We start from the raw sequence: 21,896 nt of genomic DNA, 5'->3' as shown, positions 1-21,896 counted from the left end.
AACAAGAGGAGATCAGCTCCACAAATATAGCTGGTTTTATGATTTTTTTATTTTTTTGAGTCAGGCTCTCACTCTGCAGCCCACACTAGTATTGAATGCACAGTAAACCTCCTTGCCTCTGCCTCCCAAGTGCTAGGATTACAGACAGGAGCCACCATGGCCACTAAGAAGCTCTAGGGAGACAGGGACAATGATGACTTGGCCAGTATGTGAGAGGCTAAGTCAAGAGGATCATAAGTTCGAGGTGTGCCTGGATCCCAAGAGTTCAAGGGCAGCTTGGGCAATTTGTTTAAAAATAAAAAGTAAAGTGAGGCCTAGGGATACTGCTCAGAGGCAATGTTGTTGTTTAGTATGTTTGAAGCCCTCAGATTAGTGCCACAGAATAAAACAACAACGATAACAACAACAACAACAACAACAACAACAACAACAACAATTTATTGGTTTCTTATTCGTCTGTCCCAGTTATCTGACAGTTTTAGAATCAGCCAAGAAATTTCTGATCCCCTCAAGGCAGTATGGGGCTTGTTTCCTTAGACTGTAGACCACAGAGGCTCTGAGCCAACGGTCACCAGCCCTTGCTCAGTAAACCTACCATTAAACTCACTGGTGATTCCAGCAACCCGTGCAGTGCTCTGCTGCTGGTTTACATGGGAAGCTTTCTAGGACCCTGCGATGCAACTGCCTTTGCTGATAGAAAGTTGCTTACCCCGACCTAGAAAAACACTTCTGTTCTCAGAGACTGAGAGGCTGGGACAAGTACACAGATGCCATCTGTTGCACAGGGAGGCTCCCTGACAGAGTTTGCAATTATCAATTCCTTTCTCCTTCCCACAGGAGAAGCCCATCAAACCCACCCAGGAGTCTGTAGGATCTGACTGCTTCCCCAAGACTTCAGGGAGAGGGAAATGCCCCTAAATAATGCTGCTGCTCACTCGGACCGGCAAACCTGCTGGGAACAGTACGAAATGCAACAGTTAAGCAGTCCCTTCCGTTCGTGCTTTCATTTTTACTTGTGTGTGGTGTGTGTGTGTGTGCACGCGTGCTGGCAGGTCACAACGGCAGGCCAGTGGAGGTCAGAGGGCAACTTTCAGGACTACTTCTTCCCTTCTACCACCCGGCTTGTCCTGCTCTTCTCCGAGGGCCCTTGCTCGCTGGCCCCGGTCCTTTTCATGTGGACATTTTCCTCAATGGCAACTGCTGAGGACATAAAACCATGTCCACTCCGAGCACGTTCCAGCCTTGGAACTTCCGGCTTCTCAGGGGTGTACGGACTCCTCTGTAGTAACCGGCAGGGATTGTACCTTTCTTCTAAGACTGTCTAATTCCGTGCTGAGGTGAGTGCCAGGCTTGGCCAAGCTCCTTCTCTTGTGGAAGCCAATGCTTTGGCAATTAACTCTGCCAATCATGGCTGGCAGCGGTTCAAATACACCACACAAGCAGAACTTCTCCTGCTGGCAACCCCGGGAACCAGATCTCACCCCCTCCCTCAGAGCAGCCTTGGCTGCGCTCCCGGTGCTGCTGCTCTACCAACTAACCGTGTGCAGTGTTGCAGACGGGCCACATAGGAGGCTATCAGTGCATGCTCATCAGCCAAGAGATTGGGCATGTCCTGGCCATACTGTAACCTGGGAACGATGAAAGCAAGACAGCAAGCGCAACACAAGAATAGAAGAAGAAATGAACATGGATTAAAATCAGCAAACTTAAAAGTAAAACAAACAAGTCATAATAAAGAAAAGGGAAAACCACAATGCATAATGGAATATGGTGTTAGGTCATGGAGATCTGCCTCACTGACACACAGCAGTCTTTTCTCTCTTTGGTTGACGGAAGCCTGTCCTGAAGGGAGAACCCTGTTCACCAGTTCTGCCCAGGTTGGGTGCTCTAACTAGTTTTCAGGAAAAGCCCTCTGGCAGAGGAAAAAAAAAAAAAAAAAGCAAGCACAGTCAATCTATTTATTACTGAGTGACACCCTAATGGTATGCATTTATGGGTTCTTTCTACACTTACTACACACTACCTGCCAGGTAAATATCTCTACTTCTACTGAGATGCAAGTTCTCATAGATCCAGCCCTTGGATGAACTCATTAAAAGTGCATCTAACAGTAAGGCAGAACAGCGAGGCTCTCTCTTACAGGTGTGTGGAAGACCCATAGCCTACGAGCCTAAAAACAACCACAGTAACAACAACCGTTTGCTCTGGAAATGATAAGATTACCATCATCTGGTGACCAAACCTCACGGCCTAGTCATGCTTGTTTAAGGCAGCTTCCCTCTCCCAACTTTATTGTTATTTATTTCTTAAAGATTTATTTATTTACTATGTATAAGTAGACTCTAGCTGTCTTCAGACACACCAGAAGAGGGCATCAGATCCCATTACAGATGGTTGTGAGCCACCATGTGGTTGCTGGGATTTGAACTCAGGACCTCTGGAAGAGCAGTCAGTGCTCTTAAGCCATCTCTTCAGGCCCAACTTCATTTTTTTATAATCACATTCATTGAGAGAGAGAGAGAGAGAGAGAGAGAGAGTGTGTGTGTGTGTGTGTGTGTGTGTGTGTATTTATTGAGACATCTTACTATGTAGCCCTAGAACTCAAGAGATCTACATGCTCCTGCCTCTGGGATTACAGGCATGTGCTATCACACCTGGATTTTTCTAGCATTTATAAAAATATTTTATTTTTATTTTCAACTATACGTAAGTGTATGTGTAGATATGGGTTTGTGCATGTCAGTGTGGTACCTCAGAAGGCCAAAAGAGGGTACTGAACTTCCTAGAGCCAGAGTTACAGGCAGTTGTTGGCTAACCACCATGGGCTAGTTGGTCCACAGCTTCCAGGGGGCTCTTCTGTCTCTGACAGTGCAGCAAGCGTGTTAGGATTACACATATGTACCATTCTCCTACCCAAGATGCGTGTGCAGCAAGTGCTTCTGCCCAGTGAGCTGTCTTCTTGGCCCTGAATTTCTTCTTTTTAAAAGGCTTGAAAGAGAAATGTCCCCTACGGTCTCAGCCATTTGAACACTTGGTGCCCAATTGGTGGTGATGTTTGGTGAGGTTTAGGTGGTGCAGCTGAAGAAAGTGTGTTACCAGGGATAGGCCTCAGGATTAAAAGCCTCCTACCACTTCCATTCTGTTCTCTATGTTCCATGCCTGCATCTGAAAACAGGAGTCCTCAACTTCTCCTGCCTCCATGCCTGCTGCTTGCTGCTCTGTCTCCCTATCACAATGGATTCCTTTTTTTTAAACATTTATTTATTTATTATGTATACATCATATAGCTTTCTGCCTGCATGTATGCCTGCAGGCCAGAAGAGGGCACTAGACCTGATTATAGATGTTTGTGAGCCACTGTGTGGTTGCTGGGAATTGAACTCAGGACCTCTGGAAGAGCAGTCAGTGCTCCTAACCACTGAGCCATCTCTCCAGCCCCGGTTATGGTATTTTAATCACAATAACCGCAAAGTAACTAATACAGTGTACCTGTAGATTTGTGTAGATGTGTGTGGGAGCACACACACCATGGCATGGGGTAAGGTCAGAGGACAACCTGCATGGGTTGGTTCTCTCCTTCCGACATGTGGGTCCCAGAGATGAAACTGAATATCAGGCTTGGTGGCCTGAGCCTTGACCTGCTGAGCCACCTCGAACTCAGAGATCAGCCTCCCTCTGACTCCCAGTGCTAGCGTTAAAGGTGTTCATCACCTTGCCATGCAGGTGCTGAACCCTCAATCATCCCAAATGCCAAGATTACAAGCGTGTGCCAATATATTCTGCCACAATTGCTTCTTTAGACCTAATTTATAACTGATAGCAACTAAACCGGCTTCTATTCTAATGGAGGAGATGAAGAGTAATCATCTTCAAAATTTAATTGTTTTTTGCATGCACACACACACACACACGTGGAGGCACAAGTGTGCCATAGCGTGTATAGAGGTCCGAGGTCAACTCCATGGCTCTGGTTCTCTCCTCTAACCATGCGGGTTCTGAGGATGGAACTCAAGTCCTCAGGCTTGGCAGCAAGCACCCTCACCACTGAGCCCTCTCACCAGCCCGAGAGTGATAATTTTACAATACAGTCTAATAATAATGATGAATACTGTGCAGAAAAACTTAGAATATGAAATGGATGGAAAGGTTTAGATTTTTAGATTTGATGGCGGCATTACCACAGAATTTAAGACAATGATGTCTTTCAACTCCTTAATTTCCATTCAACATGCTAGATATTTAGGGGACTGGCCTCCAATGAAGGCCAAAAGCACCGAGTGACTTCTGATTTACCGGTGGGAAACTATTCACGAGTACTCTCTGCCTCAGAAGCAGTCCTCCCACTTACGAAGGGCCAGCTGCTGGGATCCCAGTGTCCGGTGTCCCCCACTCCGAGGCAGCTCAGACACTCAGCCATGTTCATCTCCCCTCACTCAGCCCACGGGCGTGCTGAAGTGAAGCTGCGAGAGATTTGGGTTTTGTGCCTTTGTTTTTTCCCCCTGCCAGAGTCAGAAGATACTATTAACAAAATGGATGTGAAGGCCTCCGTAACCTGCTGTAGGAGAGGTCACTGTCTCCCGGGTTGAGCTCAATAACGAGCTACCACAGACTGATTTCCAAAGGACTGTTTCTTGGCTAGGATATTCCAGGGTTTAATAAGGGTAGTTTGTCTTCCAAAATGCAACTTATCAGTTTAGCCTCCTTATTCTAAATTCATTAAGTTAAAACGCCTGCCTCAGAAGGCAGAGAGTGAATGTTTTCGGCTCTGGAGCCCAGGGGATTTCTGCTGTAACTGCTCAGTTGCCATTTTAGAGGCAGCAGCCATAGCCAGCATTGCAGCCAAATGGGCATGGCTGTATGGTAATAAAACTTTATTTACAAAACGAGGCTGTTACCTGCAGGGTGCAGTTTGCAGATGATTGGTAGCTGAAATATAGCCTGAGGCTAGCACAGCTCACGCAGTCTGCCTACATCTCTGTAGGGCTTGGGAGTCTTTGTTATATTTTCAAATCTGGGTAAATATGAAGCACTGAGGAAGCACAGAGCAGCACTGACTACCTTGACTCCAAATATGTTCCAGAGTCCTCAGATGAATTTAGATGTCCCCAGGATGCACTGTGACCATGGTGAGAGCCTAAGAGGGTACACTCTTCCACGGTGACACAATCCAGGGACAAGAAGCTCTGAAAGTAGCCTGCTCTATTTCCTGGTAACCCTCTCCAGCCAAGATCAATGGGCGAGATGCTCCAAATCTAGCAGGGCCATTCCAGGGTGCAGCATGCTAGCTTGTGTTGTCCCTGCCAGACAGGCTGCACAAGTCTCAGGTGCTCTTCAGTCTGGTCTAAGTTTGAAGGGACTGTGGGTAAAATCCACCAGACAAGGCCATGCAAAATGGATGAAGGCCAATGCACAAGACTAGAACATAGAGCCCCATGGAGTGCCTGATTAAACCATAGGTCAGAAGGAGAACGAGAGAGCCAATATTAGGAAACAAGGCAGTAATAACAAGTAAATCGCAAGTCAAATGCAGACTGGGGAGGTGGCTCGGAAGGAGAAGGCCCTTGCTGCCAAGCCTAATATACTACAATTTGATCCCTGTGATCCTGGACAGGAAGAGGGGACAAGGCACATGCCTCCTTCTCCCGAATATGTGAAAACATACTACAAATTATTGGTTTTGCGGGGCTTGAGACAAGGTCTCTTTATATATAGTCCTGGCTGCCTTAGAACTCCGTATGTAGACCAGACTGGCCTCAAACCCATAGGGACCCACCGGCTTCTGCCTGGGATTAAAGTGCTGGGGTTAAAGGTGTGCACCTCTACACATACAGCTCCCTCAGTATGCCAACCTCTCTGTAGGGTTCGGGATGGTTTTTTAAAATATTTTAAAATTTGGGTCAATATTAGGCACTAAAGAAGCATAGATAACACTGACCAGTTTGTTAAACTTATGTTAAAACACAATACAAAATTTAAATATATATTATATTTATATACTTAAATACATACATATTATATATATTATATATTATATATATAGGCGAAGAGAAGGGGAGAGGAAGAGAGAGAGGAGGGAGGGAGGGAAGGGGGAGAGAGAGACAGAGAGAGAGAGAGAGAGAGAGATTGACTCACTACATAGCTCTGGTTACCCTGCAACTCACTGTGTAGACCAGGCTGGCCTCAAACTCACAGAGATCCGCCTGCCTCTGCCTCCTGAGTGCTGGGATTAAAGGCTCCCAGCTTCCAATAAATAATTTTTAAAAAGCAGTTACTGGTATATAGATTTAGCTGGTGAATTTAATTACATATAAATTATAACTCAATAAAGATCAAAGCAGTGACTTGGTGGCTGCTCACCACAGCGGGAGGGAGCCAGCACGTGCAGCCCTTCACTGAGATGAGGTGAACAGGTGAGAGGGAAGGTACGTTCAGTTACACACGGAGGGAGCTGAGGCACCAGAAGCAACCCCAGTGCTTCTGGGTGGGACTCAGGAAACGGATGTGGTTGGGGATTGAATTTGGAGTCACTAACAGAAGGCTCAAATCAGAGACCTGAAGAAACGCAGCACACAGAGGATCACGGAGCTAGGAACTTAGAGCCTGGGGAAGGTGGAAAGAGATCAAAACTTAGCTACCCCAGAACCTAGAGTACAGCAAACAATTCAGTTCCTAGGACTTTCAGTAGTTTTCCTTTTTCCTCTTCTAAACACAAGACTGGGAAGGTGAAACGCTATGAAGCACTCCAGGGAAGATGAGGCAGCTGCTGTACCACAGTACTAACAAGCTCAGAGAGCTTCTCAGTGTCCTCACACTCACCAGCAGCAGGGAGAACCAGGCCTCCCCAACAGCAGATCAGAAGCCGGTTCTCTGGCTCCGGAAAGCCCTTGAGTTCAGAGAAATGTTAGTGTTTTAGTCTAGCAGGAGAAATCTGGCCCTGTCAAAGGGGCTGGAGGACATCGTGGGAGAGAAAAAGCAAATGCCCAGGGGCTGGCCGATGACTCAGGTTCAGGTCCTAGCACCCACATGATGTCACAGCTGTCTGGAACGCCAATTCCAGAGAACCTGACACCATCTTCTGGTGTCTGTAGGCACCAGGCATGGATGTGGTTTACATACATGCAAGCAAAACACTCCTATATGTAAAATAAAATGTAAGAATCCGAAACAAAATGAAACAAACAAACAAAAAAAACCCATACAAAATATCCCGAGTAGCCAGTGACTTCAATAGAACGCCTTTCTGGAAACGGGATGGGATGGGGACACACTGAGAGCAGTGGTTCGATCTGGTAGAAGGTAGTAGCTGTGGATCGCCCTTGGTCAAGGTAGATCCCTCTATGGTAAAATGAGCACATTCATCAGTGTGTGGCCAACAGTCATCTCAAATACTGAGACTCCAAGCTCTATAGGGCAAAAATAAATAAATAAATAAAAAATGGCTACAGGTCTCATCCCTGACACTGTAAGCGGCCCTGTGGCCCAATCAAACCTTTTTTCCTATCACAAAAAGAAACACAATGTCAATGTGTCACTGTAGGGGAGATGGTTGGCAGAATGTCCTCATCTGGATTCTCATTCATTCTCATTCATTCTCATTCTCTCTCTCTCTCTCTCTCTCTCTCTCTCTCTCTCTCTCTCTCAAATTTATTTCTACCTTGTGCAGGGACAGTGTATAAGATACATGTGCATGTGTGTGTGTGTGGAGGTCAGAGGAAGATGTCTGGTATCCTGCTCTGTTATTTTCTGCCTTATTCCTTTGAGACAGGGTCTCGTTCAGTTGGTAGCCAGCAAGCCTAAGATCTTCCTGTATCCATGGGAGCCCCCAACAATACTGGAGGTACACACACAACCACATGTGGATCTTTAACAAGGCTGTTGGGGTCGTAACACCCAGGTCCTCATGAATAAAGAGCAAGCGCTATTACATGCCAAGTCACCTCCCCAACCCGGATTTTTCTTAAAGGACCCAAACATTCACAAAGGCAAAAGGAGTTAGAGAAAGACAGCTCTTTGATTCTGGACCCTTACTACAATATAAGGTAATGAGGAGAAAAGATGCTGTCCAGGGATAACCTGTGGAGAAAGACAAACGGATCAAATGACCGGTCTGCACCGGCCAGGCTACAGAGGGACTTCTCAGGGCCCTGTCAGCACCACCCACGTCACTGATGAAGGTGCTCTCACCTCAGTCACTAAGTGACACCTACCTCACTCACACTGACCACGGCAAACACTATCACAAATGAAAATCACAACGAAGCCAAAAAAAAAAAAGTCTTTCTTTTCCTCGTGGACCAGCCACATGCAGCTGTTTTTAAATGCTAATCAATTAAACTGAAATAAAAGTCATCTCCCATGTCATATTAACCATTCTAAGTTGTTAACAGCCAAGCGACTAGTGGCTCCCTGCCGTACAGTGAGCATGAAGACAGGAGGATGGCTAGCGTGGGAATGATGTCATCACAAACCAGAGAAAACTTGCCACTGCAAGGTTCTTTTCAGGATGGCATCACCATCAGACTTGAATTTCAAAAAAAAAAAAAAAATCCTCTGATTGCAAAGAAAGACTAAGCTGGGGTTGAGGTGGGGACAGAAGCTCCCTGAAAAGATAAAAGGGGCCGAGGCTCTGACTGACTGAATATGCTTCACTGGGTAGAGCAAGCTGGAATGTTTTGATAGCTGGCTATTAAAAACGGTGACGCATCCCTGGTCAGGCACGGTGGAAGCCGGATAAGAGGGATTCAGCACCTCTACAGGACCCACCTTTGGTGTGCAAGGTTGATTCCCAGCACAGGCACTTGAGAGCTGCAGCCCAGAGACAGCTCCTCAGGAAGAGACAGAGAAAAGTCAATGAAGGGCTATAGAGCATATGGAAATTGTGGGAAGTGTGTGGGGGTGGGGTGGGGTGGGAATGTAGCAGGTTGCAGAGCACTCACATTGATGTATAAGAAGTCCTGGGTTCATAGCTTAGCACTGAATAAACTAGACGTGGAGGTGCATAGCAATAATCTCAGCACTTGGGTGGTGGAGGCAGGAGAAACAGAAGTTCAAATCATCCTTAGCTATGTGTGGTTTGAGGCCAGCTTGGGCTACATGAGACCATCTCAAGAAAAACCAAACCAACCAACGAGTAAAAAAGAAACCAGAGTTGGGTGAGGAGGGAAGGAGGGAGGTAAGTAGGGAGGCAGGGAAGGAGGCAGGAAGGGAGGGAGAGATTCTGCCTGTATTAGAGAAAGCAAATGCCTGGTAAGAAAGGGAGGAGCAAGGAGGAAGTGTGTGTAGCGTCCACTGGAAGTTTGTTAGATTGAAGTATTTGCATATCCTTTGCTGGTATATGGAAGATTTGGGTATTAAGAACACTAGCGTGTCCCACAAGCACCTCCAACTCAGCATAAACTTGCTGGCTTCTTGCCCAAGTTTTCCTCCTGTGTTTGACCAAAATTACCATAATGAAAGCCAGGAAGGAACCCAGAACATTATCTTTCCTTCTCCTCAGCTGACCAACATACAAAATCTCCAGAGCTTGCCATCCACGCCCACCATCCCATAGCCTCTTGTTTGGATTTAACAATGAACAGTATTCCACACCTGTTCCTTCCACACTGAGAGGCCACAACCTGTTCAGACATGATGTCCGCCTCAGTCCAACCAGAGGAGGACCTGTTACTATGCTGTGAGCTGCAACTTTTCAGATTTATGTTTGCAAGTATCTGTCTGGAACTACTGGAATTGTCTGCTTGCACCAGTGTGAGTTAGAATCAGTAAAAAGTCCACCTTAAATCTTAAATGGAAATGGAATCTAATCCTAGCCCAGAAGAGGCTGAAAACTGGCAGACTGCCAAGGCCCAGGATGGCTTTGGGTACCTGCCAACACTGAGGGCCCTGCAGTTTCTTCTGATAATGTGTTAATTTTTAATTACTATGCTTTTCTGTCTTTCAAAAGAAGACTGAAGAAAAACCATAATTCCTGTGTTGACTTGGAGGGCTTTTCATGAAGAATGTAACCAGCCAGTTGTTTTCTGAAACCCTCACCAGTTCTCGCCTGCCTGCCTTTCTTTCTTTCCTTCCTTCCTTCCTTCCTTCCTTCCTTCCTTCCTTCCTTGTTTGTTTGTTTTATGGTTTTTTTTAAGACAGGGTTTCTCTGTATAGCCCTGGCTGCCCTGGAACTCACTCTGTAGACCAGGCTGGCCTCAAACTCAGAGATCTGCCTGCCTCTGCCTCCTAAGTGCTGGGATTAAAGGCATATTTTAAGGGTTTTTGTTTGTTTGTTTTTTGAGACTGGGTCTCATATAAAGATTGGCCTTGAATTTCCAGCCCTCTGCCCCTGCCTGCTGAGTGCTGGGATAATAGGATTGTAGTGTAGCATCACACTAAATCTAACTGCAGACCTTAAAATGCATCATTTGGAGAAAAAACTTAAAATGCATATTGGAGAGGAGAAGAAAGGGTATATTATTTAGTACACAGGTTAAAGGATTGAAGGGTCACCAAAAGACACTCAGACTGATGTGGACGAATGGATTCACCCTGAATAGCCTAAACCTGGCACTTTCCACAGGAGGCAGAAAGGGCCCAGGAAAGAAAGGTTCGAGGGCACCCAGAGTTGCACAGAGAGTTACCTTATGGGAAAAGGCCTGGTAACAGAAACAAGTCTTGGAAGGTGTGTGGGTGTGTGTGTGTGTGTGTGTGTGTGTGTGTGTGTGTGTGTGTGTGTGTGTGTGTGTGTGTATGCACACGCATACACATGTGCACACACATGAACATAGCTATGTGTATAGTAGCAACCTTTATTGCTTTTCTGTCCCAAGACCTTGTCCTTTCTTGTCAATATGGTCTTATTATTTTTAAAGGAATGCTCCTATCCTTGCTTTGATGACACAAATATCAGGGCCATGGCCCTTGATGGGCAGTGAACATCTAGGCCCCAAGAATCCTTCCTTGGATGTTTCACAAATCACAGGGTAGAAAAGCCTGGGCCCTGGGGGGCTGGGGCTCTGGTATGCACAGGACTATGTTCCAATGGCGTATGTGTGTCTATCTGCCAACAGGAATAGGAAAGTGTTGACAGCCTATGAGAGAAGGAGTAAGTGATAGGTGGTGTCCTCTGCCACGATCAGTGTGTGGCCAGCCCTCCCTCTCTCCTCTGCCTGGGCTTTGTGGAATTGTACCTATTACAGTTAGGGTTAAATGCCTGAAACCTGCTGAGCCTGTGGTGTGACGCCTGTGATCCCAGCACGTGGGAGACAGAGACAGGAGATGTTGAGCTTGGAGGCTAACCTGGACGATAGGGCGGTCAAGGCCAGCAAGGACTACAGTGTGAGCCTGTTTCAACAAACCAAAACAAAACAGTAAGCAGTAAAACCCTTGAAATATAAGAAATGATGGGTGGGGATCAAGCTCAGTGGTAGAGTGCTTGCCTAGCAAGCGCAAGCCCCTTTCTTTGTTGCTGTACAGTCACATGAACTTTCCACAGAACTGTAAGCTCTGAACTGTTCGCAAATAATTAAAGCTAAAAATTTAAAAGACATCTGAGATAAAATACTAACTTCATGTCCCATATCTGTGTGGGTACAAGGTAAGTGAGGATAGGGCAAGAATAGGGCAAACACCAGTTCAATCTGCACTGTGAGCCTTGGGGAAAAGGCAGGCCAGGGAGGAGAGTATGCAGTGAAGAGGGACACCAAACTTCCTGCTGTTGTTTTGTTTTTATCTTTTTAAGTTTTCAAATTTGCAAACTGTTTTAAAATAGTTTAAAACTGTTATTCTAGTGAATACAATGAAAACGAATGGAAAGAAGCTGTTTAGTTGAAGACAAAGTTTCTTTTTAGCTGTAGAAATACCCAGAGATTTTTCCTTTAAAGCTGATTTACTGTGTGTCTGTGTGCACTAAGTGTACATGTGTCTTGTGTGCATTTAAGAGCAAGGGTGCAGAGCTGGAGAAATTGCTTAGTGGTTAGGAGCATTGCCTACTCCTCCAGAGGACCTGGGTTCAATTCCCAGCACCCACCTGGCAGCTCACAACCGTCTGTAACTACAGTTTCGTGGGATCCGTGGCACCAGGCATGCATGTGGTGCACATATTTATGCATGCAGGAAAAATACTTACACACACAAAATAAATAAATCTTTAAAAAAAAAGAGCAAGTGTGTGTGCAAGCTCATATACATGTGTGTGCATCCGTGTGCATGTGTGCTCTTGAGCAGTGGCCAGTGCACCCAGAGTTCTCCATCATGCTCTACCTATCCCTCTGAGACATAGGCTCTTCCCTGAACCTGCAGTTTAGTTTTCTGAGCTAGCCTAGAAGACAGCAAACCCCACTGGTCCTTATGTCTCTACCCTTCAGTATTTGAGGCCTGTAAGGAGGTGCTGGGACCCAAGCTCTGGTCTTCATGATTTTGAAGTAGGCATTCTTAACCACTGAGCTATCTCTCTAGCTGCCCTATTTGGTGATATTACAAAGAGCAAATCCACTGAGGATAAATATCCAGGAATATAATTTCTAGCATCTCACAAAATGGAAAATAGATATTTTCCATTTAAAAAGTCACCTGTATCTTTTCCTTTGGCTAATACAGCATTATTTTCGACAACTCTAGTCAAAACCATTCATATTCGCATTGCCTAGTACAAAAGGTTGATAAGGCTGTAGCTCAGTTGGAAGTGTACCTGCCCGGCATGCGTGAGGCCCTGGCTTTGCTCTCCAGAACCACAAAGCAGGTAGTATAGTGAAGGCACTCAACAGGCAGATCAAGGCCTGGGATACATGAAACTTTACCACAAAAAAGTAAATTGATTAATTAAAAAAGAAAAGACAGAAACTGAATTGCTTAAAATGTTATCCATGCCCCCCCCCCTTTTTAAACCACAGTACACATTTCTAGTGGGATCTTGTCTGTGATTTACACTTCCTGCTACATCCTGAAACTGCTTTTTTTAGAGAGTAGCACTATCCCTTTCAGGACCCCTGCCTCAGTAGCACCAGACTCCAGGTTGGGAAGACAAACTGGACACCTGGATTTCACGGATTGGAAATATTAGTCTGATTAGAGCAGGGGTGCAGTTATTTCTGCTGAGCCTTGCAAAAGTAAACAGACTATCTGCAATTTAGACTCCTTGGTTACTGGAACCATGAAAAGTCACATGTACAAACTATTACTGTCGCTGTGACATCTCACAGTCTCCTGCTAGACATACATGAAATCTCCTAGGATTGATTCTCTGGACCCAGGGTAGAATGTCAGCTTCTCTTGAGCTGTGCTTCTCCAAGCTGGATAGCCCTGTTAGTTGCCATGGATACACTGTGATGTCTGCTCTAGGACTAATTTCACACAGACCAAGATGCCAGCTGACATGCTGACTTTAAAATAAAGTCTTAATCTGGAATATATTCTACTGTCTGATCTAGCTCTAAAAAATGCCAGTCATAATTTTAAGGCTGCCACTGGTTAACTGTATCTTGGGTGTAATACAGAAGCCTACGGTTTGTCTGTGAAAATGTCTGTGGTTAATGTAGGTCCAGATTCCCTTCTGTTCATCTTCCGAAGCAATAAAACGCTGTCAGGAAGACAGTCTCTGATGGCTTCCTCCAGCTGACTCACCTGGGACTACTGAATGCCTAGCAACTTATCCTGGTGCCCCCTGACACTTTGAGCTCTCAGGCACTCTGGTGATGCAGAGGGGCAAAACTAGTAAACTATGAGGCATAAGGCTTAACCCCTGCTTAGCAGGTGATGTTACTAAAGCTAACAGACACTTCCAAGCTCAATTCTTTCAATAACCTTCCCTGTCATCTAGTTTTGAAGTAAGAATATTCTCAATGGAGAACACAGGATTTAAATATTATGGCCTTTAATATTTAAAGGTGGTTGTTCTGGGTCCTTGGGGACATAATTCTAACCCATTCTCTGTCTTTCTCACTGGGTCTCTTACTCCAGTTGCCTCCAAAATAGAGTCCTCGTGTAAACCTCACAAGGTGGATGTCATCATAGCCCCGTAGATTAAAGAACTAAAGAAACATGTCTAAAGTCAGGTGAGAGCCAGGTCCAAACTCGGTGCCTCACCTACTCCCCTTCCTACTTGGCTCTGGCTTCCAGAGAATGGCTGCTCCCTGCTAGAAGTGCTCTCAGGAGTCAGCAGGCATTGTCTTACCTGGTCCAGGTCCTGGGTCTCCACACCGACAGCTGTCTCCCCAGGTCATTGATTTATTCAGTCTCTATTCCCCTTTCTGAGAGAGCCTGGTAACCAGCTCCCCTGCTTCCTGCTAATGCTATCCCCCAAATTGGTTTGATGACAAAAATCACCCAGAGAACTTGTTAAACACATAGCCTCTCCCAATCCTGTTCTTGGAGATTCTGATTCATTGAGTCTGACATGGTCCCAGAAATGTGTATTTTTAACAAGTGCCCCGGGGAGTCTTCGCTTCTGCAGGTTTGGGAAATGCTTCTCTGGGAGTTTTTAGCCCATGAGTTTTCAGCCTTCGGGATCATGTACTGAGTCAAATCATTACCAGGACAGTTGCACTGATAGAAAGCGCTCAGCACATACCGCACAGAGCGGTCCTGGTTTTTTCCAGGGAGGATGGATGGGATGTCGTGCTGGGTGAATTGGAATGTCTGTGATTTTTTTTTTTTTAACTCCTTTTCAAGTGATGACTGTTGAAAGAATTCTTTAATGGTTGTGCCCGTGAGGGAGTTTCTGTATTGCTCTGGTCATAGAACAGCTTAAATCAAATAGAAAGTATGCCATTCAACAGAGTTCTTTTAAGTCTGCCTATGAGAATTTTGAACAAGAGAAAAATTAAAATAAAAAAAGAAGTCTTCATTCCTTAAAGAACCCTAAAGCAAATTCTCTGTATAACTGAGACTGAGGGACTTGGGCTTTCTACTTAAGTGCTTATAAACCATATACAGAACGACTCAGAATATCTTATAAGAGATTAATTATCAGTTTATAAACTATAATCAGAAGCAGAAATTATCTTTTAAATTAAAAAGTCAAATGCAAAATTGTTGAAACTTATGATTATTAAATTGTGCTTAATGTTAGTAAAGATCTCAAATATGAGCCTAATCTATGCTCACACTGCTGCTTGTCACCACAGCACTTCCACTAGTCAGAGCTGAATGTCAACAGCTGTATTAGAGTCAGAAGGGGGACAGGGAGTAAAAACAGAAAATAAATTTAAGAGACCATCAGTGGGGTTAAGAGTGTCAGCCTTCCTGACCAGCGGAGCACTCAGCCCAAGTCTGGTTTCCGAGAGCGCAATCCCAGAGGTGGCCGAAGTCTGTTCCCTGCTTTGAGGTACAAGATATACCTACCTCTTGGTGGGAGTGGGCACTCCAGAGGACATGTGGCTAACCATGGTGTCATTCATATTGGTCAGAGGGCGAGGAGGACTGAAAGAAAAGACATTTACATTACATTAGTAATTATCAGGACTGGAGGAAGCCAAGGAAGAATGCAGACAAAGGACCAGCTATGGTCTCTGATGTGTGCAGGACATGATGGTGGTGGGCTCAGATATGGAGTTTTCAAATGAAATAAACTTCACAAGAAGGAGTTCTCACTCACAAGGCCACAGTGCCACAGAGCTTTGGGATAGCGGGAGGCGGCAGATTATAAAGACATTACTTTAGGGTGGACTGCATATCCTAGGATTCCAAGACTCAGAAAGCTGCATTTCAGACCAGTCTGGGTCGTATTGAGTGGACTACCCTACACCCCCACCCCACCATCCCCCCCCCCCCACACACTCATGAAGAAGCCTGTTTTGAGATAGAACTTCGCTCTCCTTTATAGTTTAGTACAAGAGAATACAAATTATTAACTTGCCTACTGTGCCTCTTCTTTCGATGGTGGTGGTATGGTGCTGGCCCACAACCCTATGCCTTGTACATCCTAGGCAAGTGCGTTACCGATGAGCTACAATCCCATCCTGACTTCTTGTTTGCTTGTTAGATAAGCCAGTCTCCTTATGGAGCTCAGGCTGGCCTCAAAATGAGAATCCTTCTACCTTGGCAGCAGGAGGGGCTGGCATATGCCATCAAACCCAGCTTGTACCACTTTTTTTTTTAAAAATCTGGCTTTACTCCCCCTTTAAAAATTGTATGTGTGTGTGGTGAGGCTGGAGAGATGGCTCAGTGGTTAAGAGCACTGACTGCTCTTCCAAATGTTCTGAGTTCAATTCCCAGCAACTACATGGTGGCTCACAACCATCTGTAATGGGATCCGATGCCCTCTTTTGGTGTCTGAAGACAGCTACGGTGTACTCATACATGAAATAAATAAATAAATCTTAAAAAAAAAAAAGGTGTGTGTGTGGGTATGGGTGTGTGTGTGTGTCTGAGCTCCTGCTCCTACCCACTAGTCTCTTTTTCAAGATATTACGGGCAGTTAATGGCTGTTGGTGGCAGGGGTGTCATTGTCTAGAGTGGTATATCCACTGATAAGTTGTCCAAGCTCCAGTGAGAAACACTCATCTAGCTCTTGGGTCCTCCTTGCCGCTGAGAGTGACTTGCACAGAACAGTTTGAAGACGTTACGTCAGCACTGCCTGGGGACAGACTGCGCAGGCTGCGCAGTGCACTCACGTAAAGGCTCTGGGGAATTAGTTCCGGGAGTTCCAGAGGGGCCAGAGGGAAAGAAAAGTTTCTTTCTCCATTTACCCATCTACCTTCCACTCTCATCAAACTACTTTCATTTCTGAGTAGGGACCCTTTAAAAAACGATTTCCCGTTTAAAGGAGGAAATCCAAAACGGAAAGTGAAATGTAAGGAGCAGACTTGGGGCAGATTTGGGCCTCTGGATTTTTTTTTCTTTTTTTTAAGGCATAAAGGCAGGGTCACAGTGGACAGTCCAAATTAGCCCCCAGCTTCCCCCTTCCAAGTGCTGTGATAAAAGGCCTGAGCCACAGTGCTTGGCTTGACACTGCTTGTTAACAGAAATGTGCCTTGCTAGGCCAAATTCCAACTCTAAGCTGTTCATCTGACTTCCTGTCTCCAGACAAACATCTAACCCTTCAAGCCGCCTAATGCTAATGGCTGCACCACGTTATAATCAATTAATCAATTGCTTTAGGTTGACTAAATTTATACGTTAGTCCTAAATTTATACTTTGGCCTCTGGGTCTTTTAAAAATCAATTGTTCTGCTTAAAACAAGGAGAAAATTCCTATGGAGGAACAGAATCCAAGGTAGCTGTTCACCCGCTGAGGGCTCCACCCACTTCCAAAATAATGGCATCCATGTTGCTCTCAGGGCTGATGTAGTCGTCTGCTTACCCCAGGGTTAGAGAAACCACTGCACTCACTTTTCTGTTGACACTCTCAGGTGAAACAAACACAGGAGAAAAATTAACTTCTTGAACATGGGTACAAGTGATCAAAAATGTCATGATCTGTAGCATTTTGTTTAAGGCCACCGACGTATTCCTATCTCTTGCAGATATCACGACCAACTACTCATTCCCTTTTCACACACAGAGAAGCCTCTTCTCTAATGTGGAAAGCCAAACACTCATAGTTACACTGTATTCTAGAAACTTTTCATACCACATCCTTCCTAGATTCCTGCCTTGTTACTAACGAGAAAACATGGCTTTACTGACCAATGAAATTAGCACTTGCAAGTCTCAAGAAGGTCCTCAGGACGGGATTGCCACCAGAGCTGCAGGCCACCAGGAAAGCTAACAGCACTAAAGCATTCTCAGAAAATGCCTTTCTGGGCCCGGTGAGATGCCTCCGTGGTGCAGAGCCCTGGATGCTCTTTCAGACGTCCTGGGTTTGATTTCTAGCACACGGTGGCTTACAGTTGCCCGTAACTCCAGTTTCTAAGGATTTCCTGGCATCTGCAGGCACCAGGCATAGACACAGGCAAAACATCCACACACATACCTTAAAAAAATAATAAAGTTGCCTTTTGCCAATAAGATACAGATGGAAGCAGGTGGTACAGGTAGAAGAGAGAAAATAACCTGCTATTCAGAAGAGCGATTTAAAAAAATATTGTCGGGCTGGAGAGGTGGCTCAGCGGTTAAGAACACCCGGCTGTTCTTCCAGAGGTCATGAGTTCAATCCCAGCAACCACATGGTGGCTCACAACCATCTGTAAAGGAATCCCATGCCCTCTTCTGGTGTGTCTGAAGACAGCTACAGCGTACTTATATATAATAAATAAAATAAATTAAAAAAAATATTTTCAGTCTCTCTGTGAGGGAAGTGGCAGTAAGGAAGAAATGCCTCTCTCTATATGTATATACATGTATATATGTATATATGTATGTATATATCTATATATGAGTATGTGTACATGTGTGTGTAGGCGTGCACATATGCAGGTGACAGATAATGCTGGATGTCCTGCTCTACCGTATCCCACCTTATTCCTTTGAGACGGGGTCTTGTACTGAACTTGGAGCTAGGCTCTAAGTAGCCTCATGGATGGATCCTCCTGTTTCCATCAAATCACTGGGGTTACAGGAGAATGTATCCCTACAGGTCTGGCTTTCTGTGTTCAAACACAGGCCTCAGACTTGTGCAGCAAGCTTCTTACCCACGGTGTCATCTCTCAAACCCTGAGAGTTTTTTTTTTTTTTCTTAATTTGGACTTTTGTTTGTTTTGAGACAGAGTCTTGCTATATAGCCCAGGCTGACCTCAGAACCCTCCTGAATCATCTTCCTATGTGCTAGGGATTTTCGGTGGACCCTGGTATACTAGGCAAGAGCTCTGTCACTGAACTACTTCTATTACAGCTGTGGGCCACACAGGGATTTTGCTTTTGCCTCCTGCCCCCCAAACCAAGACAGAGTTTCTCTGTGTAGCCTTGGCTGTCCTGGAACTCATTCTGAGGACCAGGCTGCCCTCAAACACAGAGATCCACCTGCCCACCTGCCTCTCCCTCCTGAGTGCTGGGATTAAAGGTGTGTGCCATCATCACCCAGCAAGAACACACACAGAAACACACACACACACACACACACACACACACACACACACACACACACACACACACACAGAGCCCACGGTTGGTATTTTTATCATTATCTTTCAAGTGCCAAGCACAGTACTCAGTAAGTATTTGTTGGTCGTGAGTCAGCACCATGTTGTGAACATGGCACAGTACAGAGTGCACTGAATGTGTGAGTTTAGCTTTAGTGAAACTCTCGGTGTTATATTTGGGAGATACACTTGTAGCTAGGGTAGGATTCCCATCCTTGTACTGGAAACGGGTATCTTTCCTGGGACCTCATCTAATGTGTGATTCAGTGAGAGAGCCAACCAGCGTGCAGTGTGTCTAACAGCAGCCATACTTACTGAGAGTTGAGCATGCTCCAGTCTCAGGGCAGACATCTTCCAGGATTCACATTCAAACCTTACATTTAAGAATGAAGGCACACAGCGCTGCAATGTTTTTACTTATTTATGCATTTATCTATTTTGACACAGAGTCTCTCTTTATAGCCTGGGTGTCTTGGAACTCTAAGAAGCTAAGGCTGCGCCACACGCCTGGCTAGGGCTATAATGTTCTTGAGGTTACGAAGCCAAATTGTGAGACATCCTAGACTGTGAACCAAGGCAGCATGACTCTTGCTGACTTCAGTCCTGGTGGTCTGGTGCCTTTGATTGCTGTACTTTTGGCAGGATGCCGGGAAAGAAAAAAAAGACTAGGGCTAGTCTCTTTTTAGCGGTTAAATCAAAACCAATCATGTGGGGTGGGAAAGAGAACTTATCAATCAGGAGTACTTGCTGCTCTTATAAAGGACTGGAGTTCAGTTCCCGTCTGCCATGAGGCAGCTCACAACACCTCTAATTACAGCTCTGGGGGATCCTGTTCTTGCCTCCTTGGGCACCTGCATGTATAAACACTCAGAGACACATTTAAAATAAAATAAACATTAGCTTTTAATAATAAAACATCGTTCTTGGAGCCTTTTCAAAGGAGCAAGAGGGATGATGGTCCCACAGTGTGGCTCTCCATGACAACATTGTAACACTGCATTGTAAGTGCCCACCCACACACAATCTTTGCTTTCCCTTCTTTTCTTTTGAGTCAGGTCTTACTATGCCTCGTAATCTGGCTAGGAACTCCGTATCCCAGCGTTCCAACCTCCAGAGAGAGGTGGGATTACTAGCTTGTGGCACCATTCCCAGCTGAACTTCTACTCTGTTACAAAGAAAACCTACATAAAACAGAATAACTTACTTCTTTCGAAAATGTATCTCTAATTTATTTAGAATGACTTAAAGGTCTCATCATAATTTCAAAGCTCATCTAGGTCTCTAGTTTCAGTAACAACATAAATTTAATGAGCCAATTATCTGCCAGATTGCTGACTTTAAAAAAACAGCAAATATTTAACAATGGACACATGACCACTATTGAGAGTTATGGCTTGCTCTTTGTTATTTTAAGACCTGGTTTTTGCTAAGCCACTACCCAAAGACTATGCACGGACTGAGCCTGGACTCCAACTGCATACATAGCAATGAATAGCCTAGTAAGAGCACCAGTGGAAGGGGAAGCCCTGGGTCCTGCCAAGACTGAACCCCCAGTGAGTGTGATTGTTGGGGGGAGGGTGGTAATGGGGGGAGGATGGGGAGGGGAAGCACATATAGAAGGGGAGGGGGAGGGGTTAGGGGGATGTTGGTCCAGAAACCGGGAAGGGGAATAACAATTGAAATGTAAATAAGAAATACTCAAGTTAATAAAGATGAAAAAAAAGAACCTGGTTTTTGTTTTATGTATATGAGTGTTTGCTCTGTATATGTACTATTTGCATGCAGTGCCCATGAGGGTTAGAAGAAGACATGGGATCCCTGGATCAGGAGTTACAGAGGACTGCAAGCCAACAAATCAGTGGTAGGAAACAATCCTGGGTCCTCGAGAGCAGTAGGAACTCTTAACTGCTGGGCCATCCCCCTCGCCACATGCTTTGGCCTTCTGAATTCATTTAGATACAAGTTCTGTCTGTGTAGGTGAGGCTCCCCAACCAAGGACATGGCTGCCACAGACAGGTGAAAGGATAAAGGCTTAAAGCTGACTCCAAAACTTGGTGGAAGAGAAAGCCTGTCTGTCAGGGCTGCCCCTTCTATAGGACCCTAGACCCTTAGCCCTGCTTTGATTTTCACAGTTTGTGTGTGGAATGTGTTCCCCGCCCCCAGAGTGGTTTATATTTACAGACATCGAGCTCACAACTCTCCAACTCTCCACCTAGGCCGCCAGCTTCCAGTCATGCACTTGGGCATCTTTAAAAGATTTTCTGGTCTGTTTGTTCCCGTTAATGCGAAAGGGAATCCAAACTCAGGTCTTAATATTTGCACAGCAAACAACCCATTGAGTCATCAGCCCAAGGCCCAGCCCAAGATCTGTCTCTTTCCACTTAGTCATTAGCCTCACAGATTTATAAGCCTATTCCTTAATCTCACAAGCGGAAATAATACATTGTCTGAAAAGAAAACTAGCTATCGTTATGGCAAAGGGAATTAATTCCATTGCCCTGGTGAGATATTAAGACAGGCAGAGCCTAACGTTCATCTTTTTGAAGACTATTATGGAGAGCATTATTCTCGCACAGAGTGCTGTGTACCTGTAGGCAATCGTTACGGTAAGTGCGGCCCATCGCGTCCTCCTTGAGGTTCTATGATAATCTGCTAAAGCAAAGAAGTCCAACACTAAACCAGGCACAATGGCTCGTGCCTTTAATCTAAGCATTTGAGATGTTATGTAAGAAGAATGCTGTGAATTTGATGCCAGCCTGGGTTACAGTAAGTTCCAGAACAGCTTATGCTTATCTCAAAAACCTTATCTCAAAAAGGTAAAACCAAAGCATAACAACAATAAACAAAATTAGCCCTTTGAAAGTCATAAGGTTAAAAATAGGGGCTGGAGAGATGGCTCAG

General features: G+C 45.1%; 1 protein-coding gene across 25 annotated transcripts in view; it reads right to left on the bottom strand.

The window, feature by feature from the left end:
* Dtnb (dystrobrevin, beta) overlaps window positions 1–21,896 on the bottom strand; it is a 197,064-nt gene that overhangs the window by 49,607 nt on the left and 125,561 nt on the right. For 16 of the 25 annotated variants that reach the window (XR_015621994.1, XR_015621996.1, XR_015621988.1 and 13 more), the window contains 2 exons: window positions 15,319–15,396; window positions 1,539–1,628 (listed from right to left, as the gene is read on the bottom strand). Coding sequence is in view for 4 of the 25 variants with exons in the window: in XM_087553724.1 (XP_087409850.1) it covers window positions 1,539–1,628; window positions 15,319–15,396 (168 nt within the window). In the remaining 21 variants the exon portion in view is untranslated. The remainder of the gene's footprint in view (window positions 1–1,538; window positions 1,629–15,318; window positions 15,397–21,896) is intronic. The other 9 variants (XR_015622001.1, XR_015622003.1, XR_015621990.1 and 6 more) reach the window with 1 other exon arrangement.

The sequence above is a fragment of the Rattus norvegicus genome, chromosome 6, assembly GCF_021556685.1.
Source record: "Rattus norvegicus strain SHRSP/BbbUtx chromosome 6, alternate assembly SHRSP_T2T, whole genome shotgun sequence".
Lineage (NCBI taxonomy): Eukaryota > Metazoa > Chordata > Mammalia > Rodentia > Muridae > Rattus > Rattus norvegicus.
This window is presented reverse-complemented; position numbering and strand designations above follow the sequence as displayed.